General features: G+C 48.2%; 1 protein-coding gene across 4 annotated transcripts in view; it reads right to left on the bottom strand.

Annotated features, from left to right (window-relative positions):
* The window catches only part of HNF1B (HNF1 homeobox B), a 61,289-nt gene that overhangs the window by 7,680 nt on the left and 27,078 nt on the right, over positions 1 to 26,531 (bottom strand). For 2 of the 4 annotated variants that reach the window (XM_006065501.3, XM_006065503.3), the window contains exons 5-8: positions 16,175 to 16,335; positions 10,281 to 10,416; positions 5,588 to 5,782; positions 2,223 to 2,341 (exon numbers count right to left, since the gene is read on the bottom strand). In XM_006065501.3, coding sequence (XP_006065563.1) covers positions 2,223 to 2,341; positions 5,588 to 5,782; positions 10,281 to 10,416; positions 16,175 to 16,335 — 611 coding nt within the window. The remainder of the gene's footprint in view (positions 1 to 2,222; positions 2,342 to 5,587; positions 5,783 to 10,280; positions 10,417 to 16,174; positions 16,336 to 26,531) is intronic. The other 2 variants (XM_006065502.3, XM_006065504.3) reach the window with 1 other exon arrangement.

Raw genomic sequence — 26,531 nt, 5'->3', positions numbered from 1 at the left:
TCAATTAAGTCCCTGCGCCTCAACTACGGAGCCCATGAGCCCTAGAGCCTGTGCTCTGCAACAAGAGAAGCCACCTCAATGAGAAGCCTCTGTACTGCAAGGAAGAGCAGTCCCTGCTCGCTGCAACTAGAGAAAGCCCGTGCACAGCAGTGAAGACCCAAAGCAGTGAAAAATAAATAAAAAGATCGGTATTAGAAGATGAGTAGTGTTTTAGTGGGAAAGGTCCAGGATTTAGAATCTAAGACCAAAAGTCTGGAAGTTCAGTCCTAGCATATCATCTCTTGTGACTTTGGGCAGGTTACCCTGCATCTCTGAGCCTTGGTTTATTTCTTTGTACTTCTTAGGAGGTTTTGGCAAAAAGAAAACAACGAGATAACGTTCGTGAGAAGCATAAATTGTACAGTGTTACATGAAGAGTGTTAGCCTTACTAAATGTCATCGTCATCATCCTATAGAACTGTGAGTCTATCGTCAGACTCCTGAAATGTCTGGGGGTTTCGAGATGACTTCACAGTAGTTCTAGAGGCTCATTTATGTGGCGTCAAGGTCAGCTGGCCACTCAGTCCCATTTGGGGGCCGGTACAGCATCTCAGAGAGCATCTCGAAGTGTTTTGATTAAGAGGCCATTTCCTGAATTCAGAGGACTTTTTTCAACAAGCAAGCATCAAAGTCAACTTGGGAAAGACAGGAATCATTAATCACAGCCCCGTCCAGGGCTGCCCAAGCGGCAGATGGATTGATAAACCTTTCAAAGGGGAAGGTATTCCCAAGCAGGGCTGCTGCGCCTGGCTGCCCCCCTGATTGAGATTGGTGAGCACAGATAAATGTTTTCCCTGCTCACTACAAAGAGTGGGAAATCGCACGGGAGTCTAAGGGCAGGGCAACGGGGGCTGTCCTTTCATCTTCCAATGGGTGAGAGAAGGATAGCAAAGTGGGTCCCACACACCTCTCCCTCCCTACCCCACCTCATTCCACAGCCCGAAGGACTAGGTCATGTATGTTTCAGAGCCCAAGATGTGCCAGGCACTTAATCTACATGGCATAATCAAATCCGCCCAACAAGTAGATGCCACGACTTGTTTTAGAGATGAGGAAGGTGAAGGCTCAGGGAGGTCAAGGTCACCGAGCAAGTGGCAAAGCCAGGAACTGAATCCACCTGTTTCATGATACTGCAGGACCAGGAGGAGATGGGGGCAAAGGAAGAACAGAGAAGGCTGAGCCCATGAAATAACTTGCTCAGGAGCACATGGCATTGGATGAAGTGTGATTTGATGGGGGAAAAAAAAAAAGATCATCCACAGGACCAAACGCTGCCGAGAGCCTCTGACATGAAGTTCAAGGTTGTCACCTACTTATCTAACAATCAATAAAGGCCAAACAGTTCCCACACTGCACAGACCCCAGCTACTAAAAGGTCCTATTGTGTTACTCTGGAATTGCAACCTGCGTTCAGACGTCTGGTCCAGTTTCCTAACTCTCAGTGTCTCATTTGAGTCCAGCTGCCCAAGCTGTAGCCCCACCATGGGTCGTCTTTACCCTCATCCTCTCTATGTATGTGGAGGTGGGAGTTAGTCATCAACTGAAATGGTGACTAAGCCTCTGGATTCCCCACTTTCAATGCACCAGGAAGCTGATTCTGAGCTTCTCTATAAAACACCAAGTGAATACAGGCCCCTGGTAAGGCCAGGCTGTCTACTGGGGAGTCCCCGTGGGTTGGCAGAATTGGGTCATTTTCTGGAGCTTACAGCATTGGGGGTTCAGGATGAGTTCTGAACTGGGTGAATCAGCCTTGGGACCTCTGACTCACTGTTCGTTTTCTCTATTTGTTAACTGATGGGAAATCCTCAGGGATCCCTCTTGCAAAGCGTGAGACTCCAGAGGGTCTGACTTTCTGAGCCCTCCTTGGGAATACCCTGTCCGTGGATCATGACCAACCCACTGGGGAAACTCAACCCCAGTGCCTGCAGGCTCTGTATAATCCAGTCTGCAGCAGCTGAGCACACTTCACTACTCTAGTGCTCTTGTTAGGGATGCTAGGGGAGCAATAAGCCCCTTCAGCCTGTGGCCCATCTTCTTTGCCTTGTGACCTCAGGGATTCTTTTAGAAAGTACCCAGGGAGCCTCAGAAGGACCACACTGAGGCCGAGTCCACACTGTCACGTGCTCTGCACATCAGCAGTCATAGTCATCCCTCCCCGTCCCCTACCTTCTTGCCAGCATTACCTGTTTACTGGAAGACATGTTGGTGAGCGTACTGATGCTGCTGGTATCTGTGACCACCATCGCAGATGGAAACCGGGAGGTGTGGGAATACTGGGGAGGTTCCTGCTTGTGTGTGTACACTGCAGAGACAGAGTGAAGACAAGGTCAAGGTGCAGATCCAGCAAGAGTGTAAGCACAGCTACAGACCACCCCTCATCCCACACCACTGTTCCTTTTTCCCCAGGCAGATAAAAGGGGGTGGGGGTGGGTGGTAGTTATGTTTGGGCAAGGCAGTGTGATGTGATCAAAAAGAATGGCCATGTGTTTAAATCCTGCCTCCTTAATCAACTCAGTTAGCCTCAGTTTCCTCCTCTGTAAAATGGGAATGCTATCTGTTGTAGGATTAAAAGAGACTGTGTTTAAAGCAGTTTACCAAATAGATAAATAGGTTTCCACAGTGCCTGGTGTATAGAGGTGGATGGCACTTCTGTGGCGGGAGCACTTTCTTTCCCTGACTTCCAAAGTATTAGATGCCTGGATATCAGCAAGTGATCCTGGGACTTCCCTGGTAATCCAGTGGCTAAGACTCCATGCTCCCAATGCAGGGGGCCGGGGTTCGATCCCTGGTCAGGGAACTACGTCCCACATGCTGCAACTAAGATTGGCACAGAAAGAAATATTCAAAGACAAACAAACAAACACCCCAAACACAACTGATCCTGTGGTATATGTGGTGCATCTGAGAATTTAAGTCCAAAAAAGTTCATAGTAGCTGGCAAAATGAAGGAGCTGGCCTGTTTGCTTACTTTTTCTGTAGTGACTCAAGTCCTAGGTCTCATGCTAGCAATTGTAGATTGATTAATAATTGTTAAATAGACATGGGTGTCGTTACTTGTATAATTTTGGGCTGTCCCAGTTTGCACTAAAATGCCTTATGACATCACACAAATGAAGTATGATGGACAAACGTGTTAGTTGCTCAGTCGTGTCTGACTCTTTACGACCCTACAGACTGTAGCCCTTCAGGCTCCTCTGTCCATTGGATTCTCCGTACTGGGGTGAGTTGCCATTCCCTTCTCCAGGGGATCTTCCTGACCCAGGGATTGAACCCACATCTCCTACATTGCAGGCAGATTCTTTACCGTCTGAGCCACCAGGGAAGCTCCCTGAGCCTAGATTTCAATAAAAGCTCCAGAAGCATGTGGTTTTCACTTTTTGTTTTTCCAGTATGTGTCCACCAAGTCTGGAAACTTTGACTCATGCTAGTTCATCCATAAGATTCATGTAAATTCCAGGTCACATGACCAACCCAGAAAGCATGTGGATGTTTGGCTTTGAGGGAGGGACCAGCTTGTTCTACCAAGGAGTCCTCCAGTAGGGAATGGGGGTAAAGGTCACAGCCTGCTGTCTCAGCCTGTCCTTCCCTTGGTGGGAGGCTGGTTATTTCCTGGTCTGGGGCCCCATGAGCTCTCTCTTCAGAGCCAGCCAGGACAGCGGGGCCTCGGCAGTGCACAGGTTGCTGGTGACCCCTCTCTGTCCCACCCAAGCCTCGCCACTGAGGAATCCTGCCCAGGTGAGGCGGGGGAGGACACTGTCAGGGCTGGGGAGGAAGGACAGTGTGACACACGTGGTCCCAGGCTCTGCCGCAGGCTGTGGCAGATTTTTTAAAAGCCACGAAAATGTGATTGGAATGTGAGATGGTACGCAGGAACCAGCTCTGCAGGCCTGGGGCGGGATGGAGCCCTGAGCGTAGAAGGAGGCTGAACTTAGCCATTGCCCCTCAGACTCGCAGCCAGAAGAGCAATTGAAATCCTGTTTCCCAGCCCTGCCTCCTCCTATTAGACACCCTTATAAATAATTATTTGCATTTTTATAACTCTTTTTAAATATTTATTTTTCAAATTTTTTGGCCACGTGGCATGTGGTATCTTAGTTCCCCAACCAGGGGTCAAACCCACACCCCTTGCACTGGAAGCATGAAGTCTTAACCACTGGACCACGAGGGAAGTCCGCATTTTAATAACTCTTAATGCTTACCAAACACAGTTCATACCTACTTTTGTTTCACTTTCATAGTGACTCCACATGCACACTATTTCCATTTTAAGATGAAAAAACTGAAGTTGAGAGTAGCTGAGGAAATTACCACCGGCTACATAGCTGCTAAGGCTCAGAGCCAGGATTTAAATCTAGGCCTGTCTGATGCAAGACTATTGCTCTATTCCAGAGGCAGCCCAGGTGTGTGCATGGGGTTGTGCTGGAAGATAGAAAACCATCCTTCCCATTTTTTCTCCCCAGACTTGGAAGCAAGGGCCGCCTGACATAGCCAGAGGGCTGGGGCTCTAGGGCTCAGGAGGGGGAGACATGGGGGCTAGGGGTAGGTGGGAAGTAAATGGTTGAAAGGGGGACTTCCCGGGGGGTCCAGTGGTTAAGATCCTACCTTTCCAAGGTAGGGGGCACAGGTTCAATCCCTGGTTGGGGAACTAAGATCTCACAGGCTGCTCAGCATGGCAAAAAAAAACAACAACAAAAAACACACCCCCAAAGCTAAATGGTTGAAAGGTAGTCCTAGGGTAGGTGAAAACATCGGAGGTGGGAAGCAGCCTCTCTGCATGGGGCAGAAACTAATGTTCCATGTGCAGGTGGTTTTTTCCACCTATGTTTATGGTTCTTGATTAGAGATGTTTGGCGGGTGGAAATCAGAGAGTGTGGGGACTCCGGAAGATTTTTCAAATTCAGAGAAGACACTTATGAGGCAAGTTATATGCCAAGTCTGATCATCTGATAACAGCTGCCTGGAATTTTGGGCTGAAAAGGCTAAGTTGAGGCTTGTCGGAAAAAGGGGTGAGCCTGCCTGAGGGTCTGAGGGTCATGGGAACTAGGGCGGGAAAGGGGGCATGGGTTCGTCCCACATTTATATTACCTCCCCAGATCTCTATCTCTAGCTTCTCTTCCCGTATCGGCCTTCACTGGTCTCTGCAAAATCTCCCCTGGGAATTCCAGGGGTAGAGAAGAGGACCAGAAAAGGCACAGCATCGCATAAGAGTTGTGCTTAAGAAATTGTCTTGGGACTTCCCAGGTGACCCAGTGGCTAAGACTCCGTGCTCCCAACGCAGGGGTCCCAGGTTCAATCCCTGGGCCGGGAACTAGATCCCATACGCTGTAACTAAGGATCCCACGTACTGTAACGAAGTGTGCCTCAACGAAGACTCAGTGCAGCCAAACACATTTTTTAAAAAATGAAAGAAAGAAATTGTCTTGGTTGATCACAGGTAGGGAAAAGTGACCAAACCAGGAAGCTTCCAAGAAACTTCAGACCCAGAGAGTGAAGACACTGGCCATTGAGGCCCCTTGGGGCTCCCGCCCCGACATGCCCAGGTCCTTACTGTGTGAGTTCTGTAGCTGAGTTACTGCAGCCATGAAGGGCTGCTGGGCCATGTGGCTGCCCGGGCTCTGCTGCATGAGGGGCTGCTGGTGAGGGCTGTGCAGCTGCTGGGAGAACTGGACGGGCTGCAGGGCTGCCAGGCTGCCAGCCACGCTGTTGATGACGGGGACGCTCTGAGCTTGGGAGGAGTTGAGGCCTGTGGGAACGAGAGGAAGGATCAGAGACGGCTTCAGGGGTGAGCAAAGGCGAACAGACTTGAACGGTCATCAACAGAGCCCCTGCTGTTTGCCAGCACTGGGTTGAGGCTGTTGCATAAGAGGTTGCCCAGGAAGCAATTTTATAGACCCATTTTATAGACTGAAAAATCGAGGCTTAGAGAGATAAGGTGACTCGCCCACATTCCACAAACAGCTGTAGATGGAAATGGGGTTTCAACAGGTCTGACTGAGGTCTGAGGGTTTCCCAAAACTGTCCTGTTTCCCAAAGCCCCCTTGGGGTTGCAGCACTCTATGTCTGCCCACTCATTGGAAAAGATCTTCATGATGCGAAAGATTGAAAGTAGGAGAAGAGGATGACAGAAGATGAGAAGGTTGGACAGCATCACTGACTCAATGGACATGAACTCGGGCAAACTCTGGGAGGCGGTGAAGGACAGGTAAGCCTGGCGTGCTGCAGTCCATGGGGTTGCAAAGAGTCGGACACGACTGAGCGATTGAACAACAACAACAATATATCTGCCCAATCCATCCATGCCTGGCTCTGAGGGAGGCTTGCTCAGTAAGGTACAGATTACGGCCCAGATATGTCTGTCCGGCAGGGGGCAGGAGTGTGCAGGGGCCCACATTTTGATAAAAAAACAAAACCTCCTCCACAGTCCTAGAGGCCTGCAGCTTGAAGACCCTCCTTCGGTCGGCTGTGCGATGATCTGAGAGAGGTCAGATGCTCATTCTGTTAACTAGAGCAGAGGCGATAAAACACTGCGACTCAGCCAGAATATGAAGTGAGTGTGTCTTATCTGGCAGCACAGGGCTGGTGGCAACGGAAGGACCATGGACTGGAAGGAGGAAGTGATGAGCTGAAGGCTGGTGGTGAGCGTAGGTGCTGCCATCTTTCTGTTCTGGAGGACGGGGCCTCCGTGGTTCTGTACTGTGTCTATATCCTGAGGTCTCTTTAGAACTGGGGCCAGTGCTGCCAAGATCAGGTCCCTGGTACCCACCCTCCGTTGGCTCCCTGGACGGGATTCTGGGGCAGGTAGCTGAAGCGGGGTAGGGCTGGGGATGGGAGGATGAGGGGAAAGATACTCCCAACTTCTTTCTTGGAGTTGCCAAGGTTCCTTTGATTTGACCTCATTTTTTGGGGGACTTCCCTGGTGGTTCTGATGGTAAAGCGCCTGTCTGCAATGTGGGAGACCTGGGTTCGATCCCTGGGCTGGGAAGATCCTCTGGAGAAGGAAACGGCAGCCCACTCCAGTAGTCTTGCCTGGAGAATCTTGCCTGGTGGGCTACAGTCCATGGGGTCACAAAGAGTTGGACACGACTTAGTGACTCCACTTTCTTTCACTTTTTTCTGGGAAATGGTGGGGGGAGGGCTAGAACAAGCTGAAGACGGAAGCCCAGAAAAAAGGTCTCTTTTTTAGGCAGATGCGGGAAAAGACACCTGGAGAGCCTTTCCTGAGATGGAGAGGGTTCCATAAGCAGGTTCACAGGAGGGGGAAGTGCTCCGTGGAGATAGTGCAGAGGCCTCAACAATTGCCTGCTCAGAGCTTTAGCTGATACCGTTATCAGAAACCTAAAAGGTGAGCAGAGAAGGGAAGGGGAATAAGCCCCCTCCTGGCTCACCTGGGTGGGGCTGGGAAGGAGGGGTCCTCTGATCACTCAGAACAGCACTATCTCTAACTCCCCAGGGGCTCGGCTTCTCCTCCAGGCTCTGTCTCGCTTGACACCCTGATCTGTTTCCTAACATTCCCATAAGGTCTCAGACTCCAAGGGAGCCCCATGGATTTGCTGTCTTCTCCCCAAGCCCATCGCCACTGCTTTTTTCAGGAAGTCTCTGCCTAGAAAAGCAAATGATGCCGTCTGGAGTGGATGACATTGGAGGACCTGGTTCTGCAACCAGCCTATTGTTTTCGAGTCGTCCTGAGGAGCCCTTTAAGAAATACACATTCCTCGGCCCCACCCAAGATATAATGAGTCAGACCCTTTGGAGGTGAGGCCCAGGAATTTTATTTTCAACACAGGCTGTGCCCCTAATGTGCCTCAGTTCCAGGATGGAAAGCCACTGATGTCATCCGAGCTCCCGCAGAGTGTGACTCTTGGCTTTCCCATCTGTTTTCTGGGCACTGGTTCCTGCTTAAGAAGCATGTTATCCAGTCCAATAGGTGAGTAGGGAATGATGAATTGGCACTGCTGGGGGGGGGGGGGGTCTGTTATCACATTCTCCTTGGGCCTCTGCAGTCACCAAGCAGGGCCCACATACTCAACAGGATGTGCGTGCTAAGTCGATTCAGTTGTGTCTGATTCTTTGCAACCCTATGGACTGCAGCCCACCACCAGGCTCCTCTGTCCAAGGGATTCTCCAGGCAAGAATACTGGAGTGTGTTGCCATGCCCTCCTCCAGGGCATCTTCCCAACCCAGGGATCGAACCCTTGTCTCATGTCTCTTGCATTGGCAGGCAGGCTCTTTACCACTAGCGCCACCTGGGAAGCCCTATTCAACAGGACAGGAGTTGGCTATTTATTGCCTAACAACTTGTCTCTTGATTTACTGGCCTGTGGTGTAGAGAACAGAACAAGCTCGGACTCCATAACCGATTCTTCATTCTGACACTCCCTGGGGTAGGACTGCGGTGTCTCAACCATGTTTGCTGGTGACCCTCACCATGCTTCATGCTTTCCCCACTGCAAGTACACACACACACACACACACACACACACACACACGCACACATCCATCTAAGGTCAGTGCACTCTGATATTGGCTGTCTGCAATTGGAGAATAAGATTATTATAAGAAGATAGAGAATTATAGGTAAGAAAAATTAGGAGGACCAAAATGAAAAAAAATGTGTAACAGCTCCAGGGAAAATTTTAATTCAGATAGTGCCTAAGAAAATATAGAACTGTGTGTGTCAGCCAAAGCTGGAGCGAAGAAAGAAGGTAAATGGGACAGTTTGGTATAGTTTTGATTGTAGGAATAGAGATGAGGTATCTTATCCATGGGCCTTTTAATCAAATCTCCTAGAAGTCAAGCAAGCTGGTTTCAGCCATAACGGCCCCATGAAAAGGAAGCAAATTTAAAATACCTTTTTTAATTTTGTGAGTCCGCTAAAGGTTCCTTTTATAAAACTAAGTGGGGAAGGTGTCAGTTTCCCAGCAGCTGAGGACAGAGAGGGGGCCAAATGTACTCATTCAATAGACCCAGGTAACTCCTATGGGCCTTGCTCTGTTTTGCCCTCAGGGAGCACAAGTCCATCCCTTCAGAAGTGATGTGAGGCTAGATAAGGTTTAGGAAGAATGGACAGAGGAGCAAAAAAGGCAGGAACAAATAAAAAAGTGGTTTATGCGGGCACTGGACACAGAGAGGCCACAAAGACAGCGGGTGATCCCCAGGGTAGAAGAAAGACGGGAAATGTACCTCCCATAGCTATCCCCAAGACCTCTCATGGATGCTTCCTGGATCACAGGGAAGACTTGGCCTGAGTTGTCAACACAAGGCTGAAAATACACTGAATACGCAGCAATGTCATTACTCTGAGAGTGGCATCCACAGGCACACCCATGGCAGCCTTCTTGCACTGAAATGGCCCATCTGTGATGGATGGGGAAAGACTGGCTGTGGAAGGTGAGCCCCCAGAGCTGGAAGGACCTGACGCCTCGCTCCATCTTCAGGCCTGGGCATAAATAATCTATTTCTCTTTAAACCTGCCAAGGCTCAGAGATGCTATGACAGTTTCACACAGAGTTCCTTCTCAGTATATTTCACCACCTGCCAAAGAGGTCTCATTTGACCATACAGAATTCCCCATTAAGAAGGAAGCCCATGGACTTTCCAGGTGTCCAGTAGTTAAGACTCTGCATTTCCATTGCAGGGGGTACAGGTTCAATCCCTAGTTGGGGAACTAAGATCCCACATGCCATGCCATGGGGGCATGTCCAAAATAAGATCAATCAATTAATAAATCTTATATTTTTTAAAAAAAGAAGGGAACCCCTCATGTCTTACTCCACCTCAAACAACACAAAGGAACATCAGCACAACCCAACCTCCTGGAAAACCCACCACACACTCAGGGATAGGAATGAACACTGGACAAAAATAGAAGCTACAATATTATACATATTCATACTTTATCAATGTACAAGCGTGTCTAAATACCCAGTCATTGGATTGTCCCAACAACCCATTTTACAGATGCGAAGACTGACCCTCATAAAGATGCAATAATTTGACCCAAGATGCACAGCTGGTGAGCTATGACCCAGATTCAACTCCATTCCCTAATTTCTTCTAATTTTAGGCTGAACCATCCAAATCGTGAGGAGAGAGATAAGGAACGAAATGAGTTGAATCAAATCTACAAGTGGTGGATGAGTTGGAAGAATATCTTCTTTACTGTTTTTTTTTAAATCAGGTTGACTCATTTCCCAAAGCACTCCTCCCTGCCCCCAAGTTTTCTGACCAAGAACAGAGCTTACTTTGTGCAATGGCCATGACTCCAGAGAGGGGGGTCATGATGAGGTTTTGAGATTGCTGGGGATTGTGGTGGGACAGGCTGTGGATATTCGTCAAGGTGCTGACAGGGGGCAAACCTCCTCCCGAGACTGAGATCTGCTGGAGAGAAAAAACAAGAGCGGCATGAGTGGAACCCAGGAAAGAGCAGTGTCCAAAGTGACACCGCTTAGCAATTCCTCGGCACAGCTAAATCACTGGTGCATTCATGCATTCATTCAGTAACAATTATTAAGCACCAACTGAGGGACAGGCACTGTTCTAGATACAGAGGAGAAAAAGGTAAGTAATACTGACCATAATCCCTTCCCTCATGTGCATTTTTGTTGACTTCCTTTGAATCACTAGCCTGTCTTAGAGATTCTTCAGCCCATGTGTATGATATGATTGTCCCTGGTTCATGTTGGAAATGGTTCTGGAAACAGACTCACAGATTTAGAGAATGAGCTTATGGTTGTCAGGAGGGGAGGAGGCTGGGAAGGGACAGTTACGGAGTTGGGGATGGACATGTACACACTGCTATATTTAAAATGGATAACCAACAAAGTCCTACTGTGTAGCACAGGGATCTCAGCTCAATGTTATAGGTAAGTCTGGATGGGGGCGGAGTTTGGGGGAGAATGGATACATGGATATGTATGGCTGAGCCCCTTTGCTGTCCACCTGAAACTGTTACAACATTGTTAACTGGCTGTACTCCAATGTAAAAGAAAGAAGTTTAAAAAATAAAAAAGGAAAGAAAGTATCCTCTGTTCTGCTCTATGCTATCTGCATTATTGGTGCTAAAAATATGTGATTGCTACAAATAATAACTGGAGAAATGCCCTGGGATTCCCTAGTGTAGCAGATTAGGGCCCAGGTCTAGAGCCCAGAGTACATGGAAGCTTTCACTGAGTACAGGATCTGGGAAACACTATTCATGGATTAACTCACAAACCTCACTATACCCATGAGGCAGATGCCTCTGCTATTCCCATTTCACAAACTAAAAAACAGGCTCAGAGTAGACATGCATATTACCTGAGAACCAACAACCAACAACCTAATAAACGATACCTCTGGTATTCCAACCTAGGTCTGTTTGACTCTAAAATTCAAGTTCTTACTTTTTATAGAGGGCTCTTCCCCTGCAATTATTACTAAGGTCTGTCTGGGGGAGATTAGTCATTATCCATCACTGGGCTTCTCTGCTTTTCCCAAATCTCTACTATACATTAAAAACAAACACCCCTCCCCCCCTTTTTTTTTCTTTCAAGGAGCTACTATCATAACGACAAAGCTACTAAATAAGGCTTGGTCCCAGGTACTCCCACTCTGTTTCATCATTATATTTTAATGACAGATTAGTAAGAGAAAGCTACTGAGTTCTGTGTATTTTATCCAAGGCCACTCTGATTCCTTTTATTAAGGATTGAATCCTTTCATTTATTCCTAATAGTGTCTTTTCCTTAATGATTGTCATTTTCCCAAGGGTATATATAATGGCATTACAAGCATATAATGCTAAAAAGGTCTCTCCTCCTTACTAGTGGTAATAGGTCTACGTGTCATATTGCATGGGTTAGAACTTTCTGAATAGTATTAACCAGTAACAGATGTAATACCAGTAACAATGTAATAGACATGCTTAATTTGATTCTATGTTATCAGAAACACTTCCACTATTTCCCCATGAATTATAAGGAGCTTTCAGTTTTACACACACACACACACACACACACACACACACACACAACACACACACATACACACAACATACTTTTATTCATGATTAAGTACCTTACTTTTTTGTGGTTTTAAAATAATTTTAAAAATTATTACTAAGAAAGGACTGTTCCCCCCTCACTGTGAACTAACCCAGACATTCTTCATGGCACCAGGAATGCTCACAGGTGGCTTAGGGTTGGGATACATACATCAGATGTTTGAGTCGCCTTTTCCTTGTGACCCAGAGATCCTCAGATTATAGCTCTCACACCAGTACCCCTGGAAGACACTATCGCCTGCCTGCCCTTCTGATCAATCCCATAGCTTCCAAAGTGAAGTTGAAAAAGAAAGAAAGGAAAAAAACCCCAAACAGGTTTGTTTGTGTTTTTAAAATGAGCATCACATTGTGAGTTAGGGGTCACATGACCAAGAAGGAATTTTGACCACATCAAACAAGAGAGAACCAGCTTGTTTGCCAGACTTGTTTTTCAAAATGTCCGAGTCATTAAAAAAAAAAAAAAAAATCAGTGACCTGCTTTCAGACTCTCTTGAGTAATGCAGTCCTTTAAGAAAGTCAATGGAGTGACAGTAATCTCTGCCATTTCAATGTTTGGTTTCAATGGTGAAAGAGAAAAGTGGGTGCCGATAATAAAAACAAAATGTGTATGGCTTTAGTGTTGCTTTTCTTTAAATCATTCATGTAAAGCAGAATTTTCTTTTCAATTGGAGGATACTTGCTTTGCTATGTTGTGTTGCTTTCTGCTGTGCAACAGTGTAATTCAGCTGTAAGTGCTCATATAGCCCCTCCTCCCTGAGCCTCTCTGCCCCGCCCCCCGCTTTAACGTTTCTAAAGTGCTTTCACTGATTGTCCTCAACAGATAAGGACACATGTAGGAAGGCATTATGATGATGGCCCTGTTTTATAGATTAAGAAGGGCTTCCCGTGTGGCTCAGTCTGTAAAGAATCTGCGTGCAATGCAGAAGACCAGGGTTCAGTCTCTGGGTTGGGAAGATCCCCTGAGAAGGGAATGGCACCCCACTCCAGTATTCTTGCCTGGAGAATCCCATGGACAGAGGTGCCTGGCAGGCTACGGTCCATGGTGTGGCAAGAGTTGGACATGACTGAGCAACTAAACCACTGCCACAGAATAAGTAAACTGAGCCTCAAAAGAGTCATGAGAGTAGCTCTGTGTCACCTGACTAGTAAGCAAGGAAGCCAGAATTCAAATCCAGTTTTGCTGGACCCCAAACTCTATCTCCTTCCTATTTGGGGGGGTCACCTTGGTCAAGTTCCTTCCTACTCTAAAATGCAACCATTGGGACTTCCTTGGTGGTCCAGTGGTTAAAACTTCACCTTCCAATGTAGGGGTTGCAGGTTCCATCCCTGGTCAGAGGACTAAGATCCCAGATGCCTCGATGCCAAAAAAAAAAAAATGATACGGCAACAAATTCAATAAAGACTTTAAAAATGATCCACATCAAAAAAAAAAGAGAAAAAATGAATGTCATTTTAAAAATGACATAAAAAAATGAATAAAACGCAACGATCACCTCTTTGCCTCCAGGACTGATGGAAGACAGGGAGCTGCCAAGAGTATCAGTCTCCATCCTCACAGGGTAATCTGGAGAGTTTGGATGGTATCAGCGTTGCCTTCTGCAGTCCTTTGCTATGCGCTCCACATGCCTACTGCCTATGAGGGTGATGCTGTTACCCCTCCTTTGCAGACAAGGGAACGGAAGTTTGGAGAAACTAAGAAATGTGCGCAAGTGGTACAGTGGCCATGAAGGGCAGGCGATCTGCCTCTAGGGCTGAGCTTTTCACCGTGGGGGTCTGTTGCTTTGGTGCCGTGAGAGTATCCGGTGTGTGCTTTTCTAAACACAAGGTTCAACACTCACAGACGGCAACCTGAAAGCTGGCCAGCTCTTTGTGGACGTGTGCCACTCGGGAATGGGATGGGGTCCCTGGAGTGAAAAAGAAAGCTCAAATGCGTCACCCTCGTTTCCAAAACCAATCCCTGGGGAATGATTTCATATGCACATTCTACTTGAAGTCAGCACACAGAGACTGTCATTCCCTGGCTGGGGCTCACCCCCAAAACAGCAGAATTACAGGCAATCCTCGCCCCACCCCAGTGACGCAGGCATTGTTATCCCCCATTTTCCAGATGAGGAAACTGAAATTAGGCAATGTCCATCCTTTGGCTGATAAACAACAACAGCCCAAGACGTGGGCACACTGGTTCCCTTGCCGGCGTTATTTTTAACCATCCTCTCCACTTCTGTCTTTGGTGGACCAAGATCTGCGATGGGCTGGTTACCTATTAACCGAAAACAGACTCCTGAATTTGGGCACCCAGCGATAGTGACATAACATACAAGCCAGGGTGTTGGAAACTAGTGAAAAGCTGGTCGCTGCAAACAAGCTTCCAGGTGTTTGCTAACGTTGAGGTGTGCTGTCCTGGTCAATCATCAATCCAATAACAGACTGCCCATTAGGGTGCTGTTGAGCAGAAGAGGAAGAAAAGAGCGTGTCCTGAGGCTGCCTGTGGAGCGCCCCAGCCTGGGCGAGGCCGTTTGCTTCTCAGGAGGAAGGAAAGAAGGGCTCACAGGGACCTTCAAGCAACAGGAGAGGTCTCCCTCCAGATGTCCTCCACTGGGGAGCCATGATCTCTTCCTCAAGGCTCCCCTCCTCCTCCGGGGAAGTCTGGGCAATCCTTGGGTCTCACGAGGCAGCCAAAGAAGAAGCTTAAGGGATGAGGGGTGGGCAAGGGGGCTGCAAAATGCCTCCCACGGGAACATCTTCTGTCTCCCGTTGCAGATCCCAGGACCAGGAAGCCATCGGCTCAGGTCCCCAGACTAGAGTTGGCGCCCCCCTCGGAAACTACACTTTGTTTTTCCTCCGGGGAGCTGGGGACTCAATCACCTGTGACTCATCATTCCTGTGTTGCCTACACAGCGCACACGTCAAGGTCTAAAATGGCCTCGGCTCCCTGCCCTGCCCCCCACCTGCCTCCGGGTCAGACGCCTTGAGGGTGCAGGGCTCCACCTCAGGCTCAGAAGCCAGGAATCCGCAGCTCCTCCCTCCCCTGAAACACAGAGCATGACCCGAAGAATCAAGTTTTCCACGTCCTACCCTTCCCAGTGTCGCCACGCTCGTGTTGTCTCGGAAGCCACCCTCCCCAGGGTGCGCTGGTGCTGCTTGCGGCTTAGAACCTTGAAAATTCAGCATCAACTACTCTATTCCTCACCGGGGTGCTCAGCTGACATCTGAGAGGGTAGGCTGTGGTTACTGGTAGAGAGAACGTCACTGAGGGGAAAAGAATACTGATATTCACCTAAGAACCACCATGCTGTCATTCACGGAATATTTACCGTCCCAAACACAGTGCGGAGTACCTCTCGTGTTATCATATTTGTTCCGCCAACAACCCTAGTGTTATTACCCACGTTTTATAGACGAGAAAGAAAGAGCTTAGAACCTGGCCAAGGCTACACGGCTATTAAGTGCCAGAGCTGGGATTGGAACCCGGTCATTGCAAACTTCAAAGTCGGTGTTCCCCACTCCCCGCCCCTGCAATAAGCCCCACCCCACACACTGTTCTGTGCTAAGATCCTCACGGGCACCCAGTGGCCTTCAAAACCCTAGGGCCGCAAGCTTCACCACCTCCTGCCACCCACTCAATCCTGACTTCCCTCACCCTCCTGGGGAGCATCAGGGGAGTGCTGAAGAGAAAGGGGAGGGGGGGCTTGTTTCAAAGTGACGTGCTCCCTGGGTTAAAAAATCTGGCTTTGGAGGCCCTGGGTTGGTTGAGGGGGGGGTGGGGATGAATGAACATTTTTATCAACTTAAATGTCACTGGCAGCCCCAAAACAAACAGGGTCCCACCCGGCTTGCTCCTTTATGAGGCATTCAATCAATAAAATGAGAGCAGGGCTCTGTCAGATTTATTGGCTGGGTTCAAACCGAACACCTCTTCCACCCGCCGGAGGCTGGGTCACCGGCTCTACCTTTCCGTTCCAACTCTGGACGGCCCCCGTTTTCCCCGGTGGGGCTACAATGGTTCATTGTTTCAGGCAGGCCTTGTGAGAAGTTGTGTTTGTTTTGCCTCTTATCTTATCAGCTCCAGAGCTACAATGGCCCAGGTGTACTCACCATTTTACCATCAGGTGAGAGGAGATTGTGGCCCGGGTCCAGGCTGGCTGGAGAGACTTGCTGTAAAACCGACTGGCTAGTCACCATGGCGCTGTTGCCATGGTGACTGATTGTTGAGGAGGAAGTGACCTCATTGCTTGTCTGCTGGCTGTAACGCACTCCTGCAAAACAAGGCAGACCCAACAGCGGAATATTAGTGCCACCTGACCCCCCCGGGATCACTTGTTTTCTAGGGTGGCTGACAAGCAGGGAAAACACTGCCTTCTTTCCCCTGTCTGTCTGTGAGACATATCAGCTGTCTTTCTCTAGGGCAGAGGTTGCTTGGCCTCTGCTTGAAGTCTGGAATGGAAGCTCCATGAGGGCAGCGTGTTTTTATTTCTGTGTTGTTTTGCTCCTTGCTGTATTCTCTTGGTTGGTGTTGTTTAGTTGCTAGGTCGTGTTTGATTCTTTTCGACTTCACGGACTATAGCCTGCCGGGCTCCTCCCTCTGTGGGATTTTCCAAGCAAGTATACTGGAGTAGGTGGCCCTTTTCTTCTCCAGGGGACCTTCCCGATCCAAGGATTGAACCTGTGTCTCCTGCATTGGCAGACAGATTCCTTACCACTGAGCCACCTGGGAAGCCCCTTCCCTTGGTAGCCACATGATAAATATGTCAAATGAATGAACGAACAGATGAATGGATTCTACTTCTTGTTGCTTCTACATAGTGCTTTTAGGTTTTAGGGGCTTTCCCATCCCAGCTGGAGTATTTCTTTTGCTCTTCAAAATACCTTTTAGAAATGTTTCCCTGGCATTGCTTGGCTATGTAGGGCTGCAGAGCATGAGCTGACAGGTTTTACAGAGACGCACTGGCCCAGTGACCCTTGAAAGTGAAAGTGGCTCCGTCGTGTCCAACTCTTTGTGACTCCATGGACTGTAGTCCATGGTATTCTCCAGGCCAGAATACTTGAGTGGGTAGCCTTTTCCCTTCTCCAGGGTATCTTCCCAACCTAGGGATCGAACCCAGGTCTCCTGCATTGCAGGCAGATTCCTTACCAGCTGAGCTACAAGGGAAGCCCAAGAATACTGGAATGGGTAGCCTATCCCTTCTCCAGTGGTTCTTCCCGACCCAGGAATAGACCTGGGGTCTCCTGCATTGCAGGTGGATTCTTTACCAACTGAGCTATCAGGGAAGCCATGACCCTTGTAAGGGCCACAACAAAATGCATTGTTCTGTGTACCACCATTCTGGCCAAGGCCCAGTGACCGATGGGACAACAGCAGAGCACGATGGGGCCAGGGCTGTAGCTAGGATGCTTTGGTCCTGGAACTCACATTCCTTCAGTGGGGTCCCCTTTGGCTGACTTCCAGGGCCCAGGGGAAGGTGTGTCTGCCCAGAGGTGGGGCAGGCAGCACCCACAGGCAGGAAGTGAATGCCTAGCAGACCACTGCTGTTTGGTCTGCAAGGGAGGGGAGAAGCAAGCATGTGTACAGCCTCGCTGCTCTGACTCTCCCTCTCCTCAGGAAAGGGACAGTGCTGGGAGACTGGAGGAAGCTGAAGGGGGAAGAGAACCTGGAGCCAGTGTACAGAGTTCAAGTCCTGTTTGATGTGCCCATGAAACAGCCAGAGACAAAGCTGAGGGGGTAGCTGGGCCATCCTGCCCTAAGCTCAAAGCTGAGAAAGACCGCGTTCTTATTTTCTGCCTTGGATTTGACAGGTTTAGGGGACCCTGTTCCTACCTGCAAGAGACAGAGAACAAATGCCTAAGGAATCCTTTGGCACGGAGGGCCAAATTCTCCTTCATTTCTCCTTCCGCCCAGTTCCCCAGGATGAAACATCACTGCATCAAGCATTCAAGTTCTGTTGGTCCGCTCACCCCCTGCCCCGCCTCTGGCCCCCAGGGGAGCACCCCCCCCAACCTGCTCGAGGAGGCTACAAAAGCTCCCCTGAGAGCCAGGCAGGGCTGCCATAACCAGTAGCCTGTAATTCACCAAGACGGAGCTTGCCAAGAGGAGACCCAAGCCAGTTTTCCTTGGATTGTTCGAAGGACGTTCCCCAGGGCTGAAATGACCTAGAGCTTAAGAAAGGTGGGGAGAAAACAAACACATGCTGGAGCAGGAGTCTAACCTTCAAGAGCAGCTTGTCAGACTACAAAGTGGTCTGATGCGTGTTCTGTGTGTGTGCTTTTTCTGTTGGTTGTTTCCTTTGATGCAAGGGGCTGCTGATGGGGGTGGTGTCGGAGGCAGGAATTCAGTCGATACAGGGCTGGGGCACTATATTTTAGGGGGAACAGGGGCCACAACGTTCAAAGGAATAAAGGAAGACCTCCACGTCTCCAAACCAACATCGCCTGCCCAGTCCTGTCTGTCTTCCTCTGGACCTATCTGCAGTTCCTAGGTCTCATTGCCACTACCCCCTACTCCATCCCACTGGGTTTAAATTAGGTCCTTTTGCTCCGCTCATATCTGCCCCTGGGTTCCCAGCAGGATGCTTACCTAGGAGAAGAGAGATCTGAAACTTTGTGAGCTCAGTAGGCAGCTGGGTCCACCGGAAAAGGGGGGAGGCAGATTTCAAATCAATAAAAGGAAGGGTTTTCTAACGAGGAGGGCTAATGGGAAGACTGTGTGCTCTGGAGCGGGACAAACTTGGATTTCAATCCTAACTTTGCTCTTAACAAAGAGCAAAGATGTGTGATCTTGGGGAAATCACTTCTCTCTCTGTGGTTCAGTTTCCTCTTGTAAAAAGAAGAGATCGCTTCCTTAATATGGCTAGTCTGGATCAGAAATAACATCTAGGAAACTCCTCGTAGAAAGTCAAATAAATCACACCCACGGCTTGGGATCCTACAGGAAGGGAGCTGGTGTAGGAGTGGACTCAAAGATATTTGTCCTAAGACTCCAGAATTCTGGACAATGGAGGGTAGATTCTAAGTCCTGAATGGAATTACTTCCCACGGAGAATCACTCCCAAAGAATCTGGCTCTGCTGCAACCACTGATGCTTCATCCTGGAAGCAACTTGGGAGGGAGACCTGGCCCCTGCCCTCTTGTTCTTTCCTTTCAGAGAAAATGGACTTCACCCTGCTTTTCTCCCACTTCCTCTGACTCCCTGACCAGCTATTTACCTCCCCAAGATGCTCTGCTCCTGAGAGTGTAGTGATAACGCTGGGAGTCAAGTGAGTTTTCACCTCCCAGCTTGTCCCCATCATCGATTTGGTCTCAAGTCAAACAGACGCTAGCTTTCCCCTATTTAATTTGGCTGAAGGAAGAGGGCCAGTCCTCAGACGATCAAATATGGGTCACCGGGAGACTTCTCCCCTACCCCCAGGCTACATAATTATTTATTTAAAAATAATTAACCAAAGGTATCCACAGGAAACAAAAGCCTGCTTTACATGGGAGCCTGGCAGGAGGGAGGCAAGAGCCATTTGTTAGGATCCAGGCGGTATAGCCCAAGGCTGCGGCACTTTGCAGTCCTTGTTTTCTCCCCTAGCAGAACCTCATTATGGGAGAAATGTAACAGGGAGATGCTCTCGAAAGGCAAATGGGCCTAGACCTCCACACCCTCCCTGAAGGACCTCTGGTTAAGAGACAGTGTCTGGCTGGGGACTAGGGGATCTCTGTTTTGAGCTCAGCTCTGCCGTCAGTGTATAGGGTGAGCTCCAGCCCCTCTTCAGCTCTCAGTCAGAGGACTGCCTGCTTTGGTTGGGGGGGGGGGGTGGGGGGGGTGGAGAGGAGGGGCTTTTACCACTGCAAAGTGTGGTGGGAAGCAGGTGATTTTTTTTCAAGTATCACAATGTTTATTGATGGATACAAGTATATAAAATCAGAGCATGAACATGACCTGATAAATTAAGCAGACTTAATACCACTTACTAAGAGTCAAAGTGTTAGTTGCTCAGTTGTGTCAGACTTTCTGCAGCCCCACGGACTGTAGCCCACCACCAGGCTCTTCTGTCCACGGGACTCTCCAGACAAGAGTTTTGGAGTGGGTTGCCATTTCCTTCTCCAGGAGATCTTGCCGACCTAAGGATTGAACCTGGGTCTTCTGCATTGCAGGCAGATTCTTTACTGTCTAAGCCACCAGGAAACCCACGGCTAAGAGGGACCAGTTCAAAGTCTCACCGTTTGTTTCACACCTACAAAGACCACTTTAAGGGCATTTATTATGATCTCTCAAAACTGATCAGTTCTGTGCAAGGAAACCATGTTTCTTTTAAAAAGACTTGCACACTTGCCCAGGCTCAAGGATATTAAAATGTCGCACATAAAGCCCATTACTAGAGGCAGAAATACCTTTACCAATAGTGGCATGAGTGGTGGACCCCAGAGGAGGGCATGGCAACCCACTCCAGTATTCTTGCCTGGAGAATCCCATGGACAGAGGAGCCTGCTATCTATGGGGTCGCAGAGTCAGACATGACTGACTAAGCACAGCATAGTGGTAAAGAACCCACCTGCCAACCCAGGAAACATAAGAGACTGGGGCTCGAACCCTGGGTTGGCAAGATCCCCTGAAGGAAGGCATGGCAACCCACCAGTATTCTTGCCTGGAAAATCCCATGGACAGGGAAGCCTGGTGGGCTACAGTCCATAGGGCTGCAAAGAATCAGACGTGACTAAAGCATCTTAGCATGCACATGCACTTGCCCAGGCTCAAGGATATTAAAATCAAGCACATAAAGCCCATTACTAGAGGTAGAAATACAGGCAATATACTATTACAGCAACTAACATCAATTACAGTTAAGAATTTTTCTGTAACAGCCAAATGGATAATCAAATATTGCAACAACCTGCTCCAGGGGCACCTGTAACCTTTCCTGCTGATGCTTCTCTCACCAAGAATTTGGCAATCACTCAGGCTCCTGAGAGGGAGGCCGTAATGGGCCAGCCACCTTAAAAGGGGATGCCGAGGTGAAGGGTAATATCACAAGGTCTCTGCCCCCGGCAAGACCAGCCATGTGTTCTTCTTACAGGATGGAGAGGCCAGGTCCTTGTGTATTTCACAAACTCAGAAGAGGGCTTGAAAGGAGAACCGAAGCAGAATAGGCTCTGGTGCCAGATGACTGGGGTTTAGATCCTGATTCTACTACATAAGAGCTGTGTGACCTTGGGGGAATTACTTAACCTCTCTGATCTTTGGTTTCTTTATTGTTAACGGTTTCCATCTCTTCAGCCACTGGGGAAAAGAATGGATGTGTTAACGGGTGTGAAATTACCCGGATCATGTTTGGCATATAAGAGTTACTTGAGACACATCTGTTCCTCCTGTGGGGGGATGGTCTTTGTCTAAAAGGCATTTTTAGGAAGATTGAATTTACAGACCTCAGAACTTCACTGAGCACCTATCCTGTGCCAGGCACCATGGCAGGAAGCCTGGAAGAAGTGGAATGGCATATTCCCTTCTCTGAAAATGAATATATGATGCTCTGGTTTAAAAGTGGCTGGCTAAAGGTGCCAGGCAGATAGCCACAGAGCTCCCACAGGAGCAATGAGAAGGCCAGAGAGTGGCCACGTATTTCCCACTCAATTCCTGGTTTCAATTCAGTTAATTGTCCACATCCCCATCACTGGCCCTAAGAACCACAGCAAGTGTGTCCAGCAGCAAAAAGCTGGTATCTAGAGACATTCCTGAGGCCTTAGTGAGGAGGTGTCTACTCTCACCTGTTTCCGGTCCTCAGCATCATGGGAGATGATGCTATTTCTGAATTGCCAACAGCATGTGGGACAGAGACAAATCACTTGGTTTCTATCCAGTATGGCTGCAAGCTTATGGTTTCAGAAGCCAGCCTCTCTCCATGCCCTGCATTCCTGCACCCACACCCATCTCCAGGGCACTCTTCACATTGCTGCACGTCGGGATTTCTTTCTAGAACAAAACTGCACCATCACACTGCCCTGTGGGACACTTAACACGGCTCTTCACTCCCTCCTGGAAAAGCCCCTACGCCTGAGACTGGCAGAATTAGGCCATTACGACTCCATTCTGCCTTATTTGTATCGTCTGTCACCACATCCCAGACAGTCATGTCAGAACCCTGCCATCTCCTGCCTCCGTGCCTTTGCTTATGCTGTTCCCTGTGTCTTCCCTTCTTCTCCATGTCCCATCCGTTAAGCAGGCTAAATGTCACCTCTTCCGTGAAGCTCTCCTAGATTCATCCAGTAGTTATCTGTTCTATCCTTTGTATTCTACACGCAGTAGTGACTCTGACAGCAGAGGCTGGTCACCTGCACAGAAATGCTTGGATGATATGTTTCCTTCTCTCTCTCTTAAAGGAAGAGATGACTGTTTACTCATTCGTGCATCCTCAGAACCTAGCAGAGCAGCTGATGTGTGAATATTCACTGAATGAGAGAATAAGCCCTCAGGTGCTTTGAGCATCCCAGCCCCAGAACATGGGAGCATCCCTTCCGGCAGAAGGACAAAATAGTCAGTGCTGTGCTAATATTGATACTAAAAGTGTGGATTGGGGGAATTCCCTGGCAGTCCAGTGGTTAGGATGCTGTGATTTCACTATCCAGGGCGTGGGTTCAGTCCTTGATTGGGGAACTAAGATCTCGCAAGCTTTGTGGCAAGGCCAAATTAAACAAAAGTATGGGTTGACTCTGGGCTTCCCTGGTGGCTCAGATAGTAAAGAATCTGCCTGCAATGCAGGACACCCACGTTCAATCCCTGGGTTGGGAAGATCCCCTGGAGAAGGGAATGGCAACCCACCCCAGTATTCTTGCCTGGAGAATCCCATGGACAGAGGAGCCTGGTGGCGGACTACAGTCCATGGGGTCACACAGAGTCGGACACGACTGAGCAACTAACACACACACAAGGATGGGCTTCAATTCTATTGATATATTAGGGAATAACGTGAGTGTAACATCCGTTTCAGAAACCTGCATCCAGCTGAATGGAGCCACAATAGAAAAACCCTACAGTTTTTTTAAAAGCTTTTTTTAAAAAAAAAAAAAATTGAAGTATCATTGATTTACAGTGTTCTGTTGATTTCTGCTGTACAGCAAAGTGACTTAATTATATACATATATATATTCTTTTCTATATTATTTTCCATTCTGGGTTATCCCAGGATATTGAATAGAGTTCCCTGTGCTAAACAGTACGGCCTGGTTTATCCATTCACATAGGAATACAGTAAATGCATGTACACACACACACACACACACACACACACTCTCACACCCTTCAAACACGTCAATTCACTGCATGTGCCATAGCCACATCCATCCACATCATTTGAAGTTACAACTTTCCTTCCGATTTCAGATAAGTCTCTGCCCACCGCCTCAATAATTCACCAGCTTCGCTGCTTCCGACACCCACTTCAATAGGCAAACTTCAGAACTTTCTCAAGGTAAAGTGCCATATTTATTGTTGCACAGCGTTTATGTATTTCCTAAGCATTTAACAGGTGTAAAACTGCTAATGTTTTTTTATTAGACTCTTATCTTTTTTAAAAGGTATCACTGACGAAGTTTTTGAGTATTGTGCCCTTAACCCCATTTTTTTCCCATAAGCACTGCAAATTTTATTGTGTGACCTTGCAAAGCACGGTGGTTTTTACGATGGCTATGTCGGGTTCTAGAAAACTGAATGTGGCCCTATCTTCAAAGATGGATGCAACCGCCTGTCAGGAGGACCCTGGGGAGGAGCTGCCTAGGGTGTAATTGACCACAGGAACTTTCCATACCAGTGCTTCAGGAGCTCAGAACTACCGCCACAGAGCTCTCGACAAGTTTCAAAAAACAGTTTAGGAGTTTGGGATTAACATACACACACTACTAAATACAAACGAGATAAGCAACAAGGACCTACTGAATAGTGCAGGGAACTATACCCAATATTTTGTAATAACCTATAGGGGAGAAACCTGAAAAAGAATATATGCATGTATTACTGAATCACTTTGCTGTATACCTGAAACTAACGCAAAATTGTAAATTAACTATAATTTTTTTTTTGTCTGTCCCATGTACCCTTTATTTACGAAGTCCTTCCACAATTCATTTTTCATCCCATCAACTCTATGAGGAAGAAAGTAGACAGGACTTGTCTAGACTGGATACATAAAGCCGAGTCTTGTGGCTCCAGAGAGCCAGGGCACCACGCTCCTCGGGATGAGCCAGGGCAAAGTGCCGTCTTTCTCTACTCTTGACCCCCCATCTTCTGTCTCATGTAGTCCGCTCAACAGCAGGATCTAATGTGTGTGTGTGTGTGTGTGTGTGTGTGTGCAGTCACTCAGTCTTGTTCAACTATTTGTGACCCCATGGACTGTAGCCCTCCAGGCTCCTCTGTCCATGGGATTTTCCAGGCAAGAATACTGGAATGGGTTGCCATTTCCTCCTCCAGGGGAATCTTCCTGACCCGGGGATCAAATTTGTGTATCCTGCAGCTTCTGCACTGGCATGTAGATTTTTTTTTTTTTTTTTTTACCACCGAGCCACTTGGGAATCTCACTTCAATTTTTTTAAATGGTGAAAAAAAGACCAGTTGAGACCCCAATTCCACAGTTCTAGAAATCAACTGGGCACCAGTGTCCAGCCACTTTAAACTCATACTCTGCCTTTCTGCTTTGACTTTCTGATGATTTCTGGCCCGTCAATTTCTGGGCCTCAACATTTTTGTCTATAACCTGGGCATGCAGACCTCCCTTCCTCAGAAGCCAGAATGATAAATGAATAAAATGAAGTTAGAAAAAAATATATAAAGTTAGGAAAGCTCTGGGTTTTCCTGGAAAAGAAAATGCTGGGCAAACAGAAGAGCAGTGTCAGTTTAGAAAGTATGACCAGAATTGCTCTTTTATAGAAAGAAGCAAAGAGGTGGGGTCTCCTGGGCAGCGAGAGAGGCTCAGCTTGACGCCATGTGGCCTTTGACCCCCAAAGGGTCAAAGGGGGTCCCTTTCACTGGGGTTGTGAGCTGCACCCAGAATCCGGTGGGATGCCTTTCACCCTTGACATTTCCAAGCCAATCACCCATCCCTGATAATGCAGGAATGTTCCTCTGGCTAGTGGACCTCTGCCAGCTCAAGGGCTCGTCCCAGCCACCAACAGAGTAAACATTACTCAACCGACCAGGGCCCTGTCACACACATTCTTCCCCTGTGTTCCTAACCTCACGCAGAGCGCAGCTCAGCCCTGTCGGGTCTGGAAATGGGAATCGAAAAATCAGGCAGGAGCAAGAGTGCAGAGGAGAAAGCGCTTCCAAAAAGGAAACAACCGCGTCCATCAATTATAAGCAGACAGAGCTGTCTTCCCTGTGAAGTCAAAACACACTGGGTTGGCGGGGGTGGTGGCTGCAACAGAAAGGAATTAAGCCAGTCTTAATGGGTCCTTATAAATCCTTATAAATGGATCCTTATAAATCCTCTCCTCCTGTTCCTAAAGAGGAGTCACTTTTTAATTTTTAGTTGCCGCCTGCAGGATCTTGAGTTGAGGCAAGTGAACTCAGTAGAGGCATGTGGGATCTGGTTCCCTGACCAGGGATCAAACCCTGGTCCCTTGCATTGGGACCTCAGCCTTAGCCAGTGGACCACCAGGGAAGTCCTGAGGATTTCCCTTTCTTGAGGAGAGAGGCAGAGACAAATTATTCAGACTGGTGAACTTCTAAGACACTCATTTGGGGATGAAAGAATGTGAACAATTCCCCTGACTTGAAATTGAGAACTCAAAAAATGAAAACTTTCCAAGAGGCTGGCATTGCTACCTCAGTTTCCTCATTGGCCACACAGGACCATCGCCGGTTCATATTAACATTTTCTTCTCTCCGAGGATACAGATGGATGTTTGCCAAAGATTAAAAATCTGAAAGCCTGGGAGTAAAAATCTGAGGCAAGATGAAAGCAATTTAAACACGGGGCTGGCTTCAATTCCAGATCTCTTTCTCCCCGAGGTGGCTTAGTTAGGAGTCCAATTCAAAAGAGGAGAAACACAGACAGACCTGCGGGGACGGTAAACATTCTTGAACTCAAGGAGTAAAAGTTGAGTGATACTTCAGGGAAGCCCACAAACTGGTTTTCTTATAAAAATCAAAGCAAACGTAACCAAGGAAAGAAAAAGGCTTCTATCAAAAGTATCTTGGTTGAGAAAAGAAGCAAATGTGCGTGCACCTGAGAAATGGCCCAGGTGGGGAGGTGGACAGGGCGCCAGCAACTCCGCCTGTCCTCCACACAAAGCCCAGCTCAGCCACCACGTCTGCTCCTTAGCAGAGAGAGGGTTTCTGCTGGCAAACGCCAGAGGGTTTGCAGGGAGCACGCCAGCCTGGAGATGCAATTGCAGGTGGAAGCCACCCGGGCTAACCCTCGAGAAGCTGAGAGGTCCTCACACCTGTAAGTGTTTTACACGGTCTGCTTCTCAGTGGGTTCCAGAT

The sequence above is a fragment of the Bubalus bubalis genome, chromosome 3 (genome assembly GCF_019923935.1).
Source record: "Bubalus bubalis isolate 160015118507 breed Murrah chromosome 3, NDDB_SH_1, whole genome shotgun sequence".
In the NCBI taxonomy this organism is placed as follows: domain Eukaryota; kingdom Metazoa; phylum Chordata; class Mammalia; order Artiodactyla; family Bovidae; genus Bubalus; species Bubalus bubalis.
The sequence above is the reverse complement of the archived record's forward strand: the minus strand, read 5'-3'. Positions and strand labels throughout refer to the sequence as shown.